The sequence below is a fragment of the Perca flavescens genome, chromosome 4 (genome assembly GCF_004354835.1).
Source record: "Perca flavescens isolate YP-PL-M2 chromosome 4, PFLA_1.0, whole genome shotgun sequence".
Classification (NCBI taxonomy): domain Eukaryota; kingdom Metazoa; phylum Chordata; class Actinopteri; order Perciformes; family Percidae; genus Perca; species Perca flavescens.
The window spans coordinates 27640525-27656147 of NC_041334.1; the positions used below are offsets into that span (position 1 = coordinate 27640525).

Below are 15623 nucleotides of genomic sequence, written 5' to 3' on the forward strand. Positions count from 1 at the left end.
CTGGCTGTCACCTCTCATCTCCAACTAGATAATTCGTCTTTGAGTTCAATGAGTGGAGAGTGGACATGAACTGAAAGGCAGAAAATTTATAGCGAGCATATTCGGTGTGAGGACTATAACAATATTTCAGCTGCAGTCATAACGAAGATGCAACGATGGCTCAACCACAGCTGAATGAGTTCATTCCCCCTCCGGAGTGTCCTGTTTTTGAGCCCAGCTGGGAGGAATTTGCCGACCCTTTTGCGTACATCAACAAAATACGACCCATTGCAGAGAAAACTGGCATCTGCAAGGTCCGACCGCCGCCGGTGAGTATTTCTTCATTTTGACAGTTCTTCGAGGCTTTTTTTGGCGTGGTTTGTTGGCCTCAGCTGCTGTTTATAATTTAGCAGGCAAAGTTGTGTTTTTAGACCGCTTTCAACATGGCGGATTGCGGCTCCGACTTGAATTGTCAGCTAGCCAGAGCTTAGTGTGTTGTGTTTGCAGCAACGATGGTGAAGCATTATCAGACTGAGAAATCTGTTTCCTGACTAGGTTTTTAACCTCCAGACATGTATTTGTTATTATTCATATACCACTTAGCTAGCATAAAGAACGTTTCTAAAAAAAAAAAATAATAATAATAATCAAACGCTAAAGTTTGCCTGTATGCAAATAAAAGTGTGAACGTTAGCGCAGTATGAAATGCTTCCTGGACTGGCCGCACGGGCATTAGCTAGCTCACCAAGATTGTAACTAATCATTTGCCCACAACTTTTAAACAGTTAGTTAAATGTAGCTATAGCTTAACTTTCCCAGCACGTTTCGACGGATTTAGCCAGTATGAGGTGACCTAGCTAACGTTAATCAGGCCTGTTTAAAGCTGCAGTTGTCTGACACGTAACGTTGGCTAACGTTACGTAGCTACGTGCTTGGTGACCAACTGTTTATGGAGAGAAGGGACTCAACGGATCCTCTGTTTCTCTGTTTGTTATCATAGCTTTAGCTAACATGTCTGAAACCTACTTGATTACGGTCATCTCAGATTGTTGACAGCGTTAAGTTTGTTAGCTAACTTGCATAATGACGTTATACCGTTATCATGAAAACAACTCTTGGACTCTATATATTTATTATTTTCTAATTGGAAGATTATTATGCCATAATCCACATTTCTCTAACACATCGCATGAGTCAAATATGAAGTATTTCAGGACAGAAAGTAACGTTAGTTATAGACTTTTTTTTTTTTTTTTTTTTTCTTCCCAAAATGACATTGACCTTATTTCTGATACAGTAGGATGAGAGAGGGGGTGTATCTTATTCAAGGGTGTGTCAAGCTTCCACGCAAATTAGATAAAGAGCAAATTCTACTGGAATAAATTATATAACCATGACTGATGACATAATTTCTGACTGTTATCAGTGTGTCCGTTTTAAACACATTAAGGTCATGGATGGAGTTTGTTTTATGGAATTTGTAAGCCCTCAGATAACATGAGACTCATGTTAAGTAGAAATAAGCAAGCTGTAAAAGCCCATTTTTGTGCGGCTAAACAGGATGGGTAGGAGTGACTGGGCTGCAACATAAAAAAAAAAAAAAAAAAAGGGTGGGTCGGGGACTGCTTGGTGTTTGCTCATCCAAAAAGAAACCTGCATTTGAAGCATAGACTGTAAAAAATGATTTGAAGGCATGGCTGAAAGTGGACAGCTCATGTTAAAAAAAAAAAAAAAAAAAAAAAAAAATATATATATATATATATATATATAGAATTATTATTTTTGACCAGTGCATAATCTCTTTTATAAAGAAAGAGATTTTTATAATATAGAAGTAGCCTACTTAAGAGACAAAGCTATAGGCTACTACACTCTAGCCTGGACAGCTTTAAGTTATCATGGCAAGAGGTGTGTATTTACTGGGATCTTTATGAAGGGTTTTAAAAAATGCAGGGTAATTATTTTTACTAAACCAAATACCGATATGGTAAGAAGCAGCATATCCAAAACGTTCAAATACAATGCCTGCTTTTATATAAAACTGATACCAAAAAGGACATTTTTAGTTTTAGTCAAACTCTACCATTTTTCCAACCCTGTGTAAGCACCATTGTCTACAGCCCTGTGTCACGCACCAGCATTTTCTACTGAACATTCAGACCAGAATTTGGCTCCCGGGTGATGTGTGGGCCAAACAACCCAATAAACAACCATAAATCCTTCAGCAATGTGAATCTGTCTCATGAGAGTGGAGAGCTACTGAAGCACATTTTTAAGTGTTTGTTTTGTGTGTTTGTATGGGGCATCCTGGAGGCTAGTATGGCAAAGTTTTTTTTTTTTGTTTTTTTTTAAGATGTGATCTGGCTTGAGATCTCCTTTTCTTTGTTTCCTTTTTCACTAGTATAAACAAAAAGAGAGATTTGTTTTAGAAAGGAAGAAGACATTGCATCACAACCTGTTTTTGATGTGATTGAAGTGATTTCTGGGTGCACAGTATGCGGTCAGTATTTCTTCCAAGGGTTTGCACTGGTCACATTTTGACTGTAGATGTTAGTAGCACATATGGGAATGATTTGCATCTTAAGGCTGTTAGTGGTTAACAAGTCCCCACCTGTATTTGTCATTTTGTGCTTGGTAGGAAGGCTTGTCATGTTCAGACCAAAACTGCACTTGTACTCTTAAAGGAACACGCCGACTTATTGGGACTTTAGCTTATTCACCGTAACCCCCAGAGTTAGACAAGTCCATACATACCCTTCTCATCTCCGTGCGTTCTGTAACGCTGTCTGACGGCTCCAGCATTAGCTTAGCCCAGCACAGATCCTGCAGGTGACTGGTTCCAGTAATCTTACTTCTCCAAATTGTGACAAAAGTGACAAAATAACGCCAACATGTTCCTATTTACATGTTATGATTTGTAGAGTCACAGCGTGTACACAAAACAACGTAACATGAGACACAGCCATCTTCTAACCGTAAACAAGCCGGGAACTATATTCTCAGACAGGCTTGCTGCGAGCATATCACTCCGCCCAAGTACTATATTCTTCCGCCTAAGAATATAGTTCCTGGTTTGTTTAGGGATAGAAGGTCGCTGTGTCTCATGTTTTTTGTACACGCTGTGACTCTATAAATCACAACCTGTAAATAGGAACATGTTGGTGTTATTTTGTCACTTATTCGGAGCAGTAGGTTGCTGGAACCATTCACCTGCATGTTCTGTGCTGGCCTGATGCCGCTGGAGCCGTCAGACAGCGTTACAGCACGCACGGAGATGAGAAGGGTACGTATCGACTTGTCTAACTCTGGGGGTTACGGTGAATAAGCTAAATTCCCAATAAGTCGGCGTGTTCCTTTAACTGGTGTGGTCAGACTTGTGTGTGTGAAGGATGGCAAAAAAACAAACAATGCAGTACCATATGTTTCAAACTGATTGTTTTTTCTTTTGTGCCAGGGCAATTGTGGTTCTAATCCAGCTTTGTCTACAGATGATAAGGTTGTGTTAATGCGGCCATTGTTGTCCCTACTCTGACCAGCATTTCCATCCTAGTAAGAAAAAAGGCCTGGCCAGACCCCGTAAATCTTGTGTGCCGCATTTTACATTTTCTAGTGCTAATCCCACAGTAACATTGCATGCAGCAGGTGGTCAGAAAGAAAATGCTGACTATTAAAAAAATAAATGAAAGAACTATGTGCTTCTGTACCAATGAAGAAATATTGGGATAATTAAAGTTTGAATTGGACCCAGAGCGGTGGCCTAATTTTACATGATCGGTTTACACATCTTGCATGGCAATTTGGCACATCCACTTTTCATTGCAATGCAGTGTCAGTTACAAATTACTCTGTAATAACATTAAATGAATTATACTTCAATATGTAAAAATCAAATGCATATATCGTGCAAATATTTCAAAACCTGTTTAGTTCATCTATTTTAGATTGGTATTCATAATGTGGTCTGGTTTTTTCAGTGTTGAGCTAAGAATCTGAGCCATCAAAGAAAAAGTAACAGTCCAATCAGTGCTGTGGCAGAGTAGGCGTGGCTATGCATACTTTCAGTTTATGGATTCATGTAGAATTAAAAGATTTGAGTGAACACCTTAAACAGTGTGAAACTGGCTAATGCACTGTCAACTTGTCTGAGAACATTTCTTGCATTCTGTTTTGAAGGCCAAATCTGAAATTTATCGCTAAAATAAGCATTTGTCTGTTCCACAGTGTCAGAAATTAATCTGGGATGTTGGAAATCTTGGAGAAATAGCTGGATTATTTCAACTCTACATTTTACAGTTTAGAGTTTTTTTTTTTTTTTTTTAAACTACCAAGGTAACAATATAATTATGACTATGTAAACCATTATCAACTTCATATCAGCCAGGATCGCACCCTTTCCATCACACTCACCCAACTTCTCAAGTTGTTTTTCTCTCATTTGTTAATATTCTCACACTTGACAGTTCAGCAAGAGTGTGGTATCACACGTTTTAATCATGAAAAATTGAGATTATCTTGCTGACTCTTGAGCCATCGCTGACACCATCTTCTCTAGTCTTGCAGGAAGTTGTGTGATCTAGTGTGAATAGGTTTTTGTTTAAATACCATGCAGAGAAGTGCATTAATATCCGGCATGTCAGTGTTTTTAATCTGTCAGTAGGACAGATGGTGTGGTCACGTTGGTATGGTTAACTCCTTCACATAGCGACAGGCAGCAATGTGATAGTTTTGTGTGTTTCGTGGAATCTCATCCCGGTGACGTTGTTATTTGATGAATAAGACGAACACATTTTGCAGACATTTTTAAATTTTAGTGTAATTCTACATGTAATCAACCGTTCTTAGAAATTATGGACCAACCTGATTTCCTGTGCACAGACACGCTACTATGACTTCCTGTATTTCTGCCTTTAATAACAGTCTGTGGGGTTACTAGAATAACTGCATTGTCTTGTATGTTACGACTGGGTGTTTTAGTAGTAAGGTTGTTGTACATGATTTACTCTTTCTGACAAACAAAATTTAGTTTCACAGACTTTTGTTTCAGGTTACCCATCCAAGATTTGGTGTCATTTTGCTTCATAAATGTTATTTTTTATTTTTTTTTCTCAGGAATGGCAGCCACCATTTGCCTGTGATGTTGACAGACTGAAATTCACACCACGGATACAAAGACTTAATGAGTTGGAGGTACATTTATTTATTTATTTATTTATTATGTTTATATATTTAAGACTCATAACATGTGGTGAGTGTAAATGGGGTATTTGGTAAATAAAAAAATATTATTTCATTCTGGCATTTTAAGTTATTGCTACAATGTTCCCGTCTTTGTCCATTTTCACAAACAATACAAATGTAAAGCAAACAAATTACAGCTTTAATACAGTATACGGGTTGAATTCTTGTTAAGCTGTTTTGTTATCATGTTGTCATTGATAAAGAATAGACAATGAACATGTTCAATAAACATAATTTTTTGTTTCACTATACTTTAGGCTCAGACCAGAGTTAAGCTTAACTTCCTGGATCAAATAGCAAAGTTCTGGGAGCTTCAAGGATGCACTCTGAAAATCCCTCACGTGGAAAGAAAGATTTTGGATCTTTACCAGCTGAATAAGGTGCGTGCAAATCCTGGCTGGTTTTAATATCAGGACTCTATAAAGATTTATTTTTGTATGATTAAAGAAATTCCCAATAAAACAAGTTTCCTCACATACAGACTGAATATTACGTTTTTCTCTTTCCAAGCTGGTGAATGAAGAGGGAGGTTTCGATGCCGTCTGCAGAGAGCGGCGCTGGACTAAGATATCCGTCAGGTTGGGCTTTGCTCCAGGCAAGGCTATTGGCTCCCATCTGCGGGCCCATTATGAGAGGATCCTCTACCCATATAACCTGTTCCAGACTGGAGACAATCAGCCTGTACGTCTCCTATTGCTTATCGTTTTCTTTTCCCAGCAGAGCAACTTGTTTAGAATTGTTGTTTTGAAAGTGAGTGCACGTTTTTATTGGAAGAATTCATAGACCTTTTTTAAATGCCTTTTTCAAGTTGCACAGTTTATTAGTATAAACCATAGGTGGTGAGTAGAACTCTTTCTCTACCAGCTTAATACACGCAGTATTATGATAGTTGACAGCATTAGAATTTGGGAAGATCTTTATTTTAATTTAATTTAAGGGGTCCTTTGATCTTGTCTTAGTTTGGTCCTGAGAATGTCGTAGAAACAGCAGCTGCTAATCAGCGCCAGGTATGGAGGAGTGGTCTTTTACTGGGGCAGTGCAACATCTTGTAAATTCTACAGTGTTTGTATGGCCTTTCATTCATCGGATACCTTAATAATCTCAGGATATTTTTCCACAGTAAAGGTTTTGGTGTTTAAAGTGAGGTTTTTCTGCATCACGTTCCTAAAAATTAGGGGGTTTCTTCTAAATGCTATGTGTCTGCAGTTATATTCAGCCACATATTTCACTTTTACATATGTTTTGAAACGGATTAAAGCTGGTTTAAAATGAACTTGGTAGCACTGGTGTTCTCAGTGTCATAAAACTAGAACTGACAAGAATAAAATAACTGGCACAGTATTGAAATATTAGGAACACACAGGTTTTTTTTTGAGCACTTTCATAATAGCATTTCTTGTGTATGGTGTCTTTTGAAGAAGTAGAATGAATATCTGAAGGCACTTTCCTTTCAGCACATTCACCGATTTTTCTTTGCAGAGAGCCACCTTGACCAATGACACTAAAGATAAGGAGTACACTCCTCACGACCTGCCGCAGCGGCAGTCTGTCCAGCCTCAGGAGACCTGCAGCATCGCTCGCCGAGCGAAACGCATGAGATCTGAAGTGAGTTTTCTCTCTCTCTCTCTCTCTCTCTCTCTCTCTCTCTCTCTCTCTCTCTCTCTCTCTCTCTCTCTCTGACATTGTCACTTGTGCTATGTTTAATTCAATGTGTATGATATGCTAATGCGTGTTCTTAAATATGGATGTTTAAGTATATGTTTATACTCTTATGCAATCTACACACAGGAATACTTTGACAGACAACCAGCTGATCTATATTGTGACTGTGGCCATTTTGCACTTTAAATAGTGAAGCCATATGTTTTTGACCTTGTTTTTTTTTTTTTTTTTTTCTGGTGTTAAGGAGTATCCCTCATATTTTTTTGAGGACCCAGCAAAATAAACACCTGTTCTCTCTGTCTCACTCTGTCTCTGTTTCTCTCTGACTCTTTGTGACTCTGACAGAGAGGCTGTGTTAAAACCGAACCAGGGGAAGTTTGTGAGAATCGTCCCAATCTTAGGAGGAGGATGGGAACCTATGTTGGCAAACAAGAACCTGGTAAGAACAAAGCAAGCAGTGCTGCTTCGATTATAAAGAAAAAGGGGAATGTGCCGGATGTGATGAGTGACCTCATTGGAGAATCTTAAAGCTTGCCCCCCCCCCCCGTGTCTTTCAGTGAGGATGGCGATCACTGAAGTCAAACGGGAACCCATTAAACATCCTACAGATTATGAAGAAACCGTATTAGATAAGAGAGCTCCCTCGAATAAAGTAGGTATATTGTTTTGTATTGAAATCTTGGCTTACATCACTATAATATATATTATATATAATATAATATTGTGCCAGTAAAAAACATGTTTCAAAGCTGTAGTGTTGTAACTCTGCTGTGAATGACACATTAGAGAAAATTGCACATCACCGCACAAAGGCAGCACTTAACAATTGTCCCTTCTCCTCAGGTGGACCAGTACATGTGCCTGGTTTGTGGCAAGGGGACTGCTGAGGACCGCCTTCTGTTGTGTGACGGCTGTGATGACAGCTATCACATCTTCTGCCTGATCCCTCCCCTCCACGACGTTCCCAAAGGCGACTGGAGATGCCCCAAGTGCCTGGCTCAGGTGAGCTGCACCCCCAGGGAGCTTATAGTGTGTTTCATTTGTACTCTGAAGTCGGATTTTCCGAGGTCAAAGTCCAAACACGACCCCTGACCTCAGATTTCCGAGCTCGGAATTCAGACAACCACTAAGTAACCCAAGCTAAAAATCCAACATGGCTGCTTCGTGCATCAACAGTTGTGAAAGCTGTAGTAACATACAGTTATTAGCACTTCTGTGTTATTTGTGTCTCACTAAATCAGTCGTACACACAGTGCTGTCCATCTATCTGTGGACATGATGTTATGCTTTTTGTATGCACAAAAATCTGCGTATTGCGTTGTTATAAACTGGCATTGTTAACAACGACTAACCTGGCTAGAGCTAATGAAAACAATAAAAATCCAACTTATAAATGGAACGCATTCAACTCGCGTCATTCCCAGCTTCGGCTTCTCAGTTCCGCACTATTAATCCTGGCAGAAAAGCTCATAATATGGAACAGTGTATAATCATCTCCCGGATATTCACGAATATAATACAACGCCCAAGTGTTTTAACTTCATTTTTCACTTTTTTTTTTACAGGAATGTGGCAAACCTCCTGTCGCTTTTGGTTTTGAGCAGGCAGGCAGGAGCTACACCCTCCAGGCATTTGGAGACATGGCAGATTCCTTCAAGTCTGATTATTTCAACATGCCAGTTCATGTAAGTTTGCATCACTTGTTAATTGATAACAAAGAGGTTTCCCTTCTACTGTATTGGCCTAAATATAAGACAGGTTTGTTTTTTCCTGGTAATGCATCTGAAAAGTGGGGTCGTCTTATATTCTGTGTTTTACATGTCGCTATACATTCACAACAGCAGATGGCGCCAAATAGTGAGCCGCCGGGCAGCAAGGATGACGTTCTATGGGATGATTTTCTAAATAAAAACAAGATTTGGTCTTCAAAAAGTATTTTTTCCAAAAATGTGTCTTGAAAAGAGGGGGGAGTCGTCTTATAATCAGGATTGTCTTCTATTTGAGCCAATACGGTAATTAGTCAAGATGTTTTTGTTGGTAATTACACTTTAATCTAAACCACTGGTATATGTATGGTTGTTTGTGTTGTTACTTTAGATGAAAGTTGCTCTTCTGTACAAGTTCTATCATGTATGTAAAGGTTTATTTAAAATATGGACATATATATGCATAGAGCGATGAAAAAAGGTAATGCATGGTCAAATATGGGATATTGACATGGATAACTATGTCTATTGATAAGTAATCAAATTATCAAAGTTATGCTGTTGTTTTTAGCCAGGACAGATTGAAATGAACATAATAATGGACTTCCATGGACAGTATAAATGGCTATGGAAGACCTCTGATATCAGATGTTCATTTACAGTGTCATTCTTTTAAAACAAATCTCACTCTTCAAAACCTATTGCACTCCACTGTATACTGCCCACTTGTGTTGTAATTTTAGAGAGTCGAAAATGAAAACTTCAAGTGGCTTACAATGATGCACTGAGAATTGTGCTTAAAATTTCTAGGGGGAGTAGTGCTAGTGAAATGTTTGTGTAACAATGTGCCCACTTTTAATGCGGTTAAAGAAATTTTATGTATAGATTCATGTGCAGACTGACAGGGTCTAAGATGTTTGTGTGTATATATATATATATATATATATATATATATATATATATATATATATATATATATATATATATATATATATATATATATATATATATATAAAAAAAAAAAAAAAAAAAAAATTGTGTCTTGAATAAAGTTGATTTATTTTATGTTAAACCATGACGTGCTATATGATACAAAACATAACCTGTTTGGCACAGTGGAAACAGAAGCTGTGCTGACATTTTTACTTGTGTAATTAAGTGTTTTCATTCAACCACCAAACCCCTTGTAAAATTAGCATGCACACACATTAGTTATTTTAATAATTTGAAATATTTCTATTTAGAAGGTAGACTTTGGAAGATCTTCCAGGAAAACAGTCCTGAATGCTCCATAACTTCCTGTTTTTTAACTTTGGTCTGTAACAAAGGAATGCTTTGATAACCCACTTCCGAGAGAGTCCTGTTTATCTGACAGGAACCCCCCATCCCACCCCAAAAAAAAAAAACTGACGTTCTTGTCATTGGTCCCAGCAGACACATTCTGACATGTGTTGCAGTGATAACACTGAAACGCTTGTGATGAAACTAGCTTCAGTTATCTACACTTGTGTTCATACCGCACACAATCACACCATGTCCTCTCCTTGTGTGTTTTAGATGGTTCCCACTGAGCTAGTGGAGAAGGAGTTCTGGCGTCTCGTTAGCACCATTGAGGAGGATGTCACTGTGGAGTATGGAGCAGACATCGCCTCCAAGGAGTTTGGGAGTGGTTTCCCTTTGAGTAACAGCCATTTTGAAGTCTCTCCAGAGGATGAGGTACAATCTGCCTGCTGTTTTGGGGCTGAAGTATTACATCTGTTTACAGATGTATACCTTTGTCTCTCTAAAACCTTAAAATATAAATGGTCATGGGGTTGTAAAGGGGGAAATGTATATAATAGTTTACCTCCACAACCTTCAAAGATTGATTTTGTCATACCACATGTCTAAAAAAAAAAAAAAAAAAAAAAAAGGAACATGCCCACCCACAATACTTCATAAACATTGTTCATCAAAGCAAAAATAACATTGAACATTGAATAATATTTGCATGTTTGTGGCTGGAAAATTAGCAGCCCAGGTGTAATATTATAATCAGTTTTCCCAGTGATAACGACTATAATGCTGGCTGAACAAGGCTATATTTGAGTAGAAATTGAAGAAAGAAAGCAAGCAACCTTGAGTCCATGAAAGCTCTATACAAATTCAATGTATTATTATTAATAATAATAATAATAATAAATAATAGTGGAGTATTGAGACCTGTGTCTCACCTTGCAGCATTACCTGAGGAGCGGCTGGAACCTGAACAATATGCCGGTGCTGGATCCCTCTGTGCTGACTCACATTACAGCCGACATCTGTGGGATGAAGTTACCCTGGCTGTATGTGGGCATGTGCTTCTCCTCCTTCTGCTGGCATATCGAGGACCACTGGAGCTACTCAATAAACTACCTTCACTGGTAGAGTGCACTCTCCCTAAACTCTAAAAATCTTTTTATAGGGATTTTTTCTAATGTAGAAGTTTGACTTTCTTACACAAGGAACGTACTGGTACTTTCACAAGAAATGCAGTTTTGTAAATTTGATTCATTTCTGAAAAGTTATTCTTATAATGTTCAAAGAAATTTGTGTGGTGATGCTTAGTCTTTAGTAGTATTTTTCACTAATAGTCTTGACCATATTTGCAGGGGGGAGCCGAAGACGTGGTATGGGGCGCCTGGTTATGCCGCAGAGCACCTGGAGTCGGTCATGAAGAACCTGGCACCGGAGCTGTTTGAGTCCCAGCCAGACCTCCTTCACCAACTGGTCACCATCATGAATCCCAACACGCTGATGAACAACGGTGTCCCGGTAACCTGCTCTGTCTGTTGCACTTATATATTAATCATCACATTTAAAGGTCTGAAACAAAGCAAGATCTTTGTCCGCTGAGTGTGATGACGAAAGTCCTTACATTTAAATATCACACATCACAGTTGCACAACAAAGTATGTCAGTTAATAGAAATCAAATATGATACTCCTCTGGCATCATCAAAGTAGAGAACACATTTTAAACATGTTGCAGTTTCTTGTCTTGTTTTTTTTTTTTTTTTTTTTTTTGGAGAAAATCTTTTACTTGAAGTACATAATAAATCAAAGTCTAGATTTTTTTTTTTACGAAAACTAATACAACTCAAGACATCAGCACTTTGCTGGGTTTATAACAAATTATAATTTTATTTTTCTCCTTTTTCTTTTCTTACTGATAACTAGATCTATCGCACCAACCAATGTGCAGGCGAGTTTGTCATCACTTTTCCCCGAGCTTACCACAGTGGATTCAACCAGGGCTTCAACTTTGCTGAAGCTGTCAACTTTTGCACCATGGACTGGGTAAGGAAATCTGTTACTACGCAATACCAGATTCATTTTATACATGCCATGGTGTTACACAATAGGAGTTCTGTTTATGCACCTCGATTTGACTGAGAAATGTACATGTAAGTATGCTAATAAAATAATTGGTGGGAAACAAAAGTGTAACAAATTGTATGATGATAACTTTGTTTGTATAGCACCTTTTCATGCCGAGGTGTAGCCCAAAGTGCTTTAGGATTAAAACAATAGTAATCCTTTTTACAAATTTAGTAAACTCAAACTTGTCTATTTATTTTCTGACAGATGCCTATCGGCCGTGAATGTGTGACCCACTATCGCCAGCTGAGCAGGTACTGTGTCTTCTCACATGACGAGATGGTCTGTAACATGGCCCATAAAGCAGACACAATGGATGTGGAGCTGGCGTCAGCCGTGCAGAAGGAGATGACTGTAATGGTCCAAGAAGAACAACGCCTTAGAGAAAAGATTAACAAGATGGTGAGGAGTTCTTGTCTTAAGGATCTACTGTCTCTTTTTTTTTTATTTGTATTAGTACAGTCGATTAACAAAGTTCAACGATGACAGGATGTAGGTTTTAGTATTTCAGCACACATTATAGACATCCAGGAGGTGAAGAGAGTGATATGGAAAGTTGCATATCATTCCAAACAGTTAATGGGTCACAAACTTGACTTAAGGAAACGGAACACATTTTAACAGTGCAAGTTGTTTGAATTAAAAGTCTGAATCACATTATTTCTTATTTAAAAAAATATTTTAAATATTTATTTTATTTTTGTTTGTTGTATTAGCTCTTATGGGGGCAGTTATAGCAAAGCTGGTACACCCTTAATGATGTGTCCTCAAGGATACATTAGAGAAAACGTTGAACTTTTGAAGGAGACTTTTTCTGCCTGCACAGCTGTCATGTCTCCTCTGCGGCTCTAATTACAGTGAATTTTTTCCCCAGGGTGTGGTGCAATCTCTACAAGTTGATTATGAGGTGCTCCCAGACGAGGAGCGGCAGTGCTGCAAGTGTCGGACCACCTGCTACCTGTCTGGCATCACCTGTGCGTGCAGTCCTGGCAAGATGGTTTGTCTGTACCACCCCCGGGACCTCTGCTCCTGTCCTCATAGCAACCTTACACTCCAGTGAGTCTCCAGTAACCACAACAACTGAACATACTCGCTTCTGAATTTAACTTTGGTTTTGTTTTTAGTACTATTATGAATCTTCTGCATTAGGGCTGCACAATTAATCGCAATTTTATCCAATATAGACTTGTGCAAATCCAAATTGCAGCGGGGGGGGGGCTCGCAATACTGTATTTGTTAAAGGCAAAATATGTGTCAAACCTCAAATCATATCCTACGGACTAAAGTAAACCTCTTAGTTTGGTACAGATTAGGGGCGGGAATCACCATAGGCCTCACAATACGATATCAACACAATACTTATGTCACGATACGATATTATTGCGATTTTAAACATATTGCAATATTCTGCGATATATTGCAATTTATTACCTTTTTTCCATCTTCAAATTTTTCACAATTTCAAATTATGTCCCCGAAAGAAAACTTTGTCGGCATCTGTTTTGTCTAAAAAGATACATTTCTCTGTTTGTTCACCTCACTTCAATTTTATTGCTGCAAAACGGGATTGTCAAGCAGACAAACTGACCAACACATGTGTCTGTATATCGATACAGTATTGCCTAGGAAAATATCGCGATACTATGCTGTATCGATATTTATTTATTTTTCCACCCTTAGTACAAATCCTCGCAAAAATCGCACTATAATCATTTTAATTGTTTTAATTTTAATATTTGTTAATGAAAATGAGACTAATGCTACAAAAATGATCATTCCCTCCAATATAGTGAATCATATCGCAATATCAGTCAAAATAATCACAATTACATATTTTCCTCGTATTCTGCAGCCCTAATCAGCATCTGCTAAACTACCTCTTGGGCATGCCTAAGGCTGCTTGCATCAGGTTTTTCCCCAATGCTGTCCTTCTCACAAAATCACAGCTCCTTTTTATCATCAGCCAAAACAATAATGTGAGAAACAAACTGGCAGACGTTGGCAGCTTTGATGACATGTTCTTACATAAAGAGTGAAATAAAGGTGTTTAACTAAATAACTTTAAACTGTGAAAGACCCAGCACACGGCACTTACTCAGGAAAAATGAGCCCTAGTTTCAATTTTTGTCTGAATTGAAATATGTCTGTCACCAAGTAAAGAAACTAAATTACCTGCTCACTCTCATGAAAATCTGCTGTTAAAAATCTGCTGTTAAATGTAAAAAGAAAAAAAGCCTGGCTGCCTTCCTATGTCCAGTTTCCCATCTAAAGTAAATTCAGACAAAAGTGTAATTTACATTTGGCATTAGGTAGGAGTAATAACTTTTTATTGAACCTTGACAAATGTCAATCATCATTGTTCATTCATTTCCTTGTTTTGTCTTTCCCTGCAGTTACAAGTTTACACTGGATGAGTTGTATCCCATGATGGCATCAGTGAAGCTGCGTGCAGAGTCCTATAAAGACTGGCTCTGTAGTGTGCAGGACATCCTGGAGAACAAAGGAAACAAGAAAAGAGGTTAGGAGTCAATGAAAAAACAGTCTGTACTACAAACGTTAACATAAAAAAATGCCCTTCTCATTTTAAGGAGATAGTCATTACTACGCACTGTATTATATTACTTTACCTTATGTGTTATACTTTGCTTTCTGGTCAGGTTTGGAAGAGCTTCACAGCCTGGTGGAGCTGGCAGAAACAAGGGCGTTCCCACAAATCAGTCTCCTGGATCGGCTACGCAAAGTCGTCTCAGAGGCTGATAAAGTTGCTGTGATGGCACAACAGCTTCTCAATGGAAAGAGGCAGACGAGGTACGTCAAATAGATTTTGGATACAAATTGTTTTACACAACTTTTTGACTTCTCTATGAATCACAATAAGACCATAAATATTCCATCCATAAAAAACAGCCATGTTCATTCTGACCCATAATGCGTCACGCTTTGTGGTTGTTATTGACCCCATTGTATCATCATATCATTATTACGGTTTGTATTTTGAAAGACAGGTTGCAGAACGCAGACTTTTATTTTCAAGGTGCCAGCGTTGTAGTTTGAAGACATTCTTTTTTTTTCTTAGCTGTTAAAGACAATTCTGTCATTTTTCTGAGTTTTTGTTTGTATTTCAGGTTTCGTTCTGGAGGAGGAAAGTCTCAAAACCAGAACGAGTTGACTGTTGAGGAGCTGAGGTCTTTTGTCCGACAGTTCGACAACCTGCCGTGCAACATCCGACAGGCTCCTTTACTGAAGGTTAGCTTGGCTTAGACACATTCTTCTTTACGTGACTACCTGAATCCTAAAAGTCATTCAAGTTGATATCTCATGAGAAGGGCTCATTGCATGAGTGGAAACGGATCTCAATTCCAGAATTTGTTTTAAAAAAAAAAAAAAAAAGCAGCATGTCTCCTTCAAGAATAATCCAAGGCACTCCGTAGTCATTATTAAAGTGGAATTGGTTCCTTTGAGAAATTAGCACACATTAAAGCTCTCCTAACGTTTCTGTGTCATCACATTTTCACTGTACTGTCGAACAATGTCTGAATCTTTGGTTTATGTGAGTGAATTTGGCTTTGTTTTTATATAAAGTCTTGTCTCGGTAGTCAAATATCCGCCCTAAATGCCTGTTGAATGTGACACCCCCCCA

The 15623-nt window shown here is 38.3% G+C and overlaps 1 protein-coding gene and 1 long non-coding RNA gene across 2 annotated transcripts in view; one reads left to right on the plus strand and one right to left on the minus strand.

Annotated features, from left to right (window-relative positions):
• kdm5ba (lysine demethylase 5Ba) overlaps nt 1-15623 on the plus strand; it is a 21626-nt gene continuing 6003 nt past the window's right edge. The window contains exons 1-18 of the mRNA XM_028575120.1: nt 1-308; nt 5089-5166; nt 5475-5597; nt 5728-5898; nt 6697-6822; nt 7225-7318; nt 7437-7531; nt 7723-7881; nt 8445-8564; nt 10143-10301; nt 10806-10987; nt 11216-11378; nt 11783-11902; nt 12191-12385; nt 12858-13039; nt 14377-14501; nt 14641-14791; nt 15109-15229. Coding sequence (XP_028430921.1) covers nt 156-308; nt 5089-5166; nt 5475-5597; nt 5728-5898; nt 6697-6822; nt 7225-7318; nt 7437-7531; nt 7723-7881; nt 8445-8564; nt 10143-10301; nt 10806-10987; nt 11216-11378; nt 11783-11902; nt 12191-12385; nt 12858-13039; nt 14377-14501; nt 14641-14791; nt 15109-15229 — 2517 coding nt within the window. The 5' untranslated portion in view covers nt 1-155. The remainder of the gene's footprint in view (nt 309-5088; nt 5167-5474; nt 5598-5727; nt 5899-6696; nt 6823-7224; nt 7319-7436; nt 7532-7722; nt 7882-8444; nt 8565-10142; nt 10302-10805; nt 10988-11215; nt 11379-11782; nt 11903-12190; nt 12386-12857; nt 13040-14376; nt 14502-14640; nt 14792-15108; nt 15230-15623) is intronic.
• LOC114553817 (uncharacterized) lies at nt 14294-15608 on the minus strand. The gene is made up of 2 exons (XR_003692367.1): nt 14611-15608; nt 14294-14473 (listed from the first exon to the last, which is right to left on the minus strand). It is a non-coding gene; the product is annotated as an uncharacterized LOC114553817 (long non-coding RNA).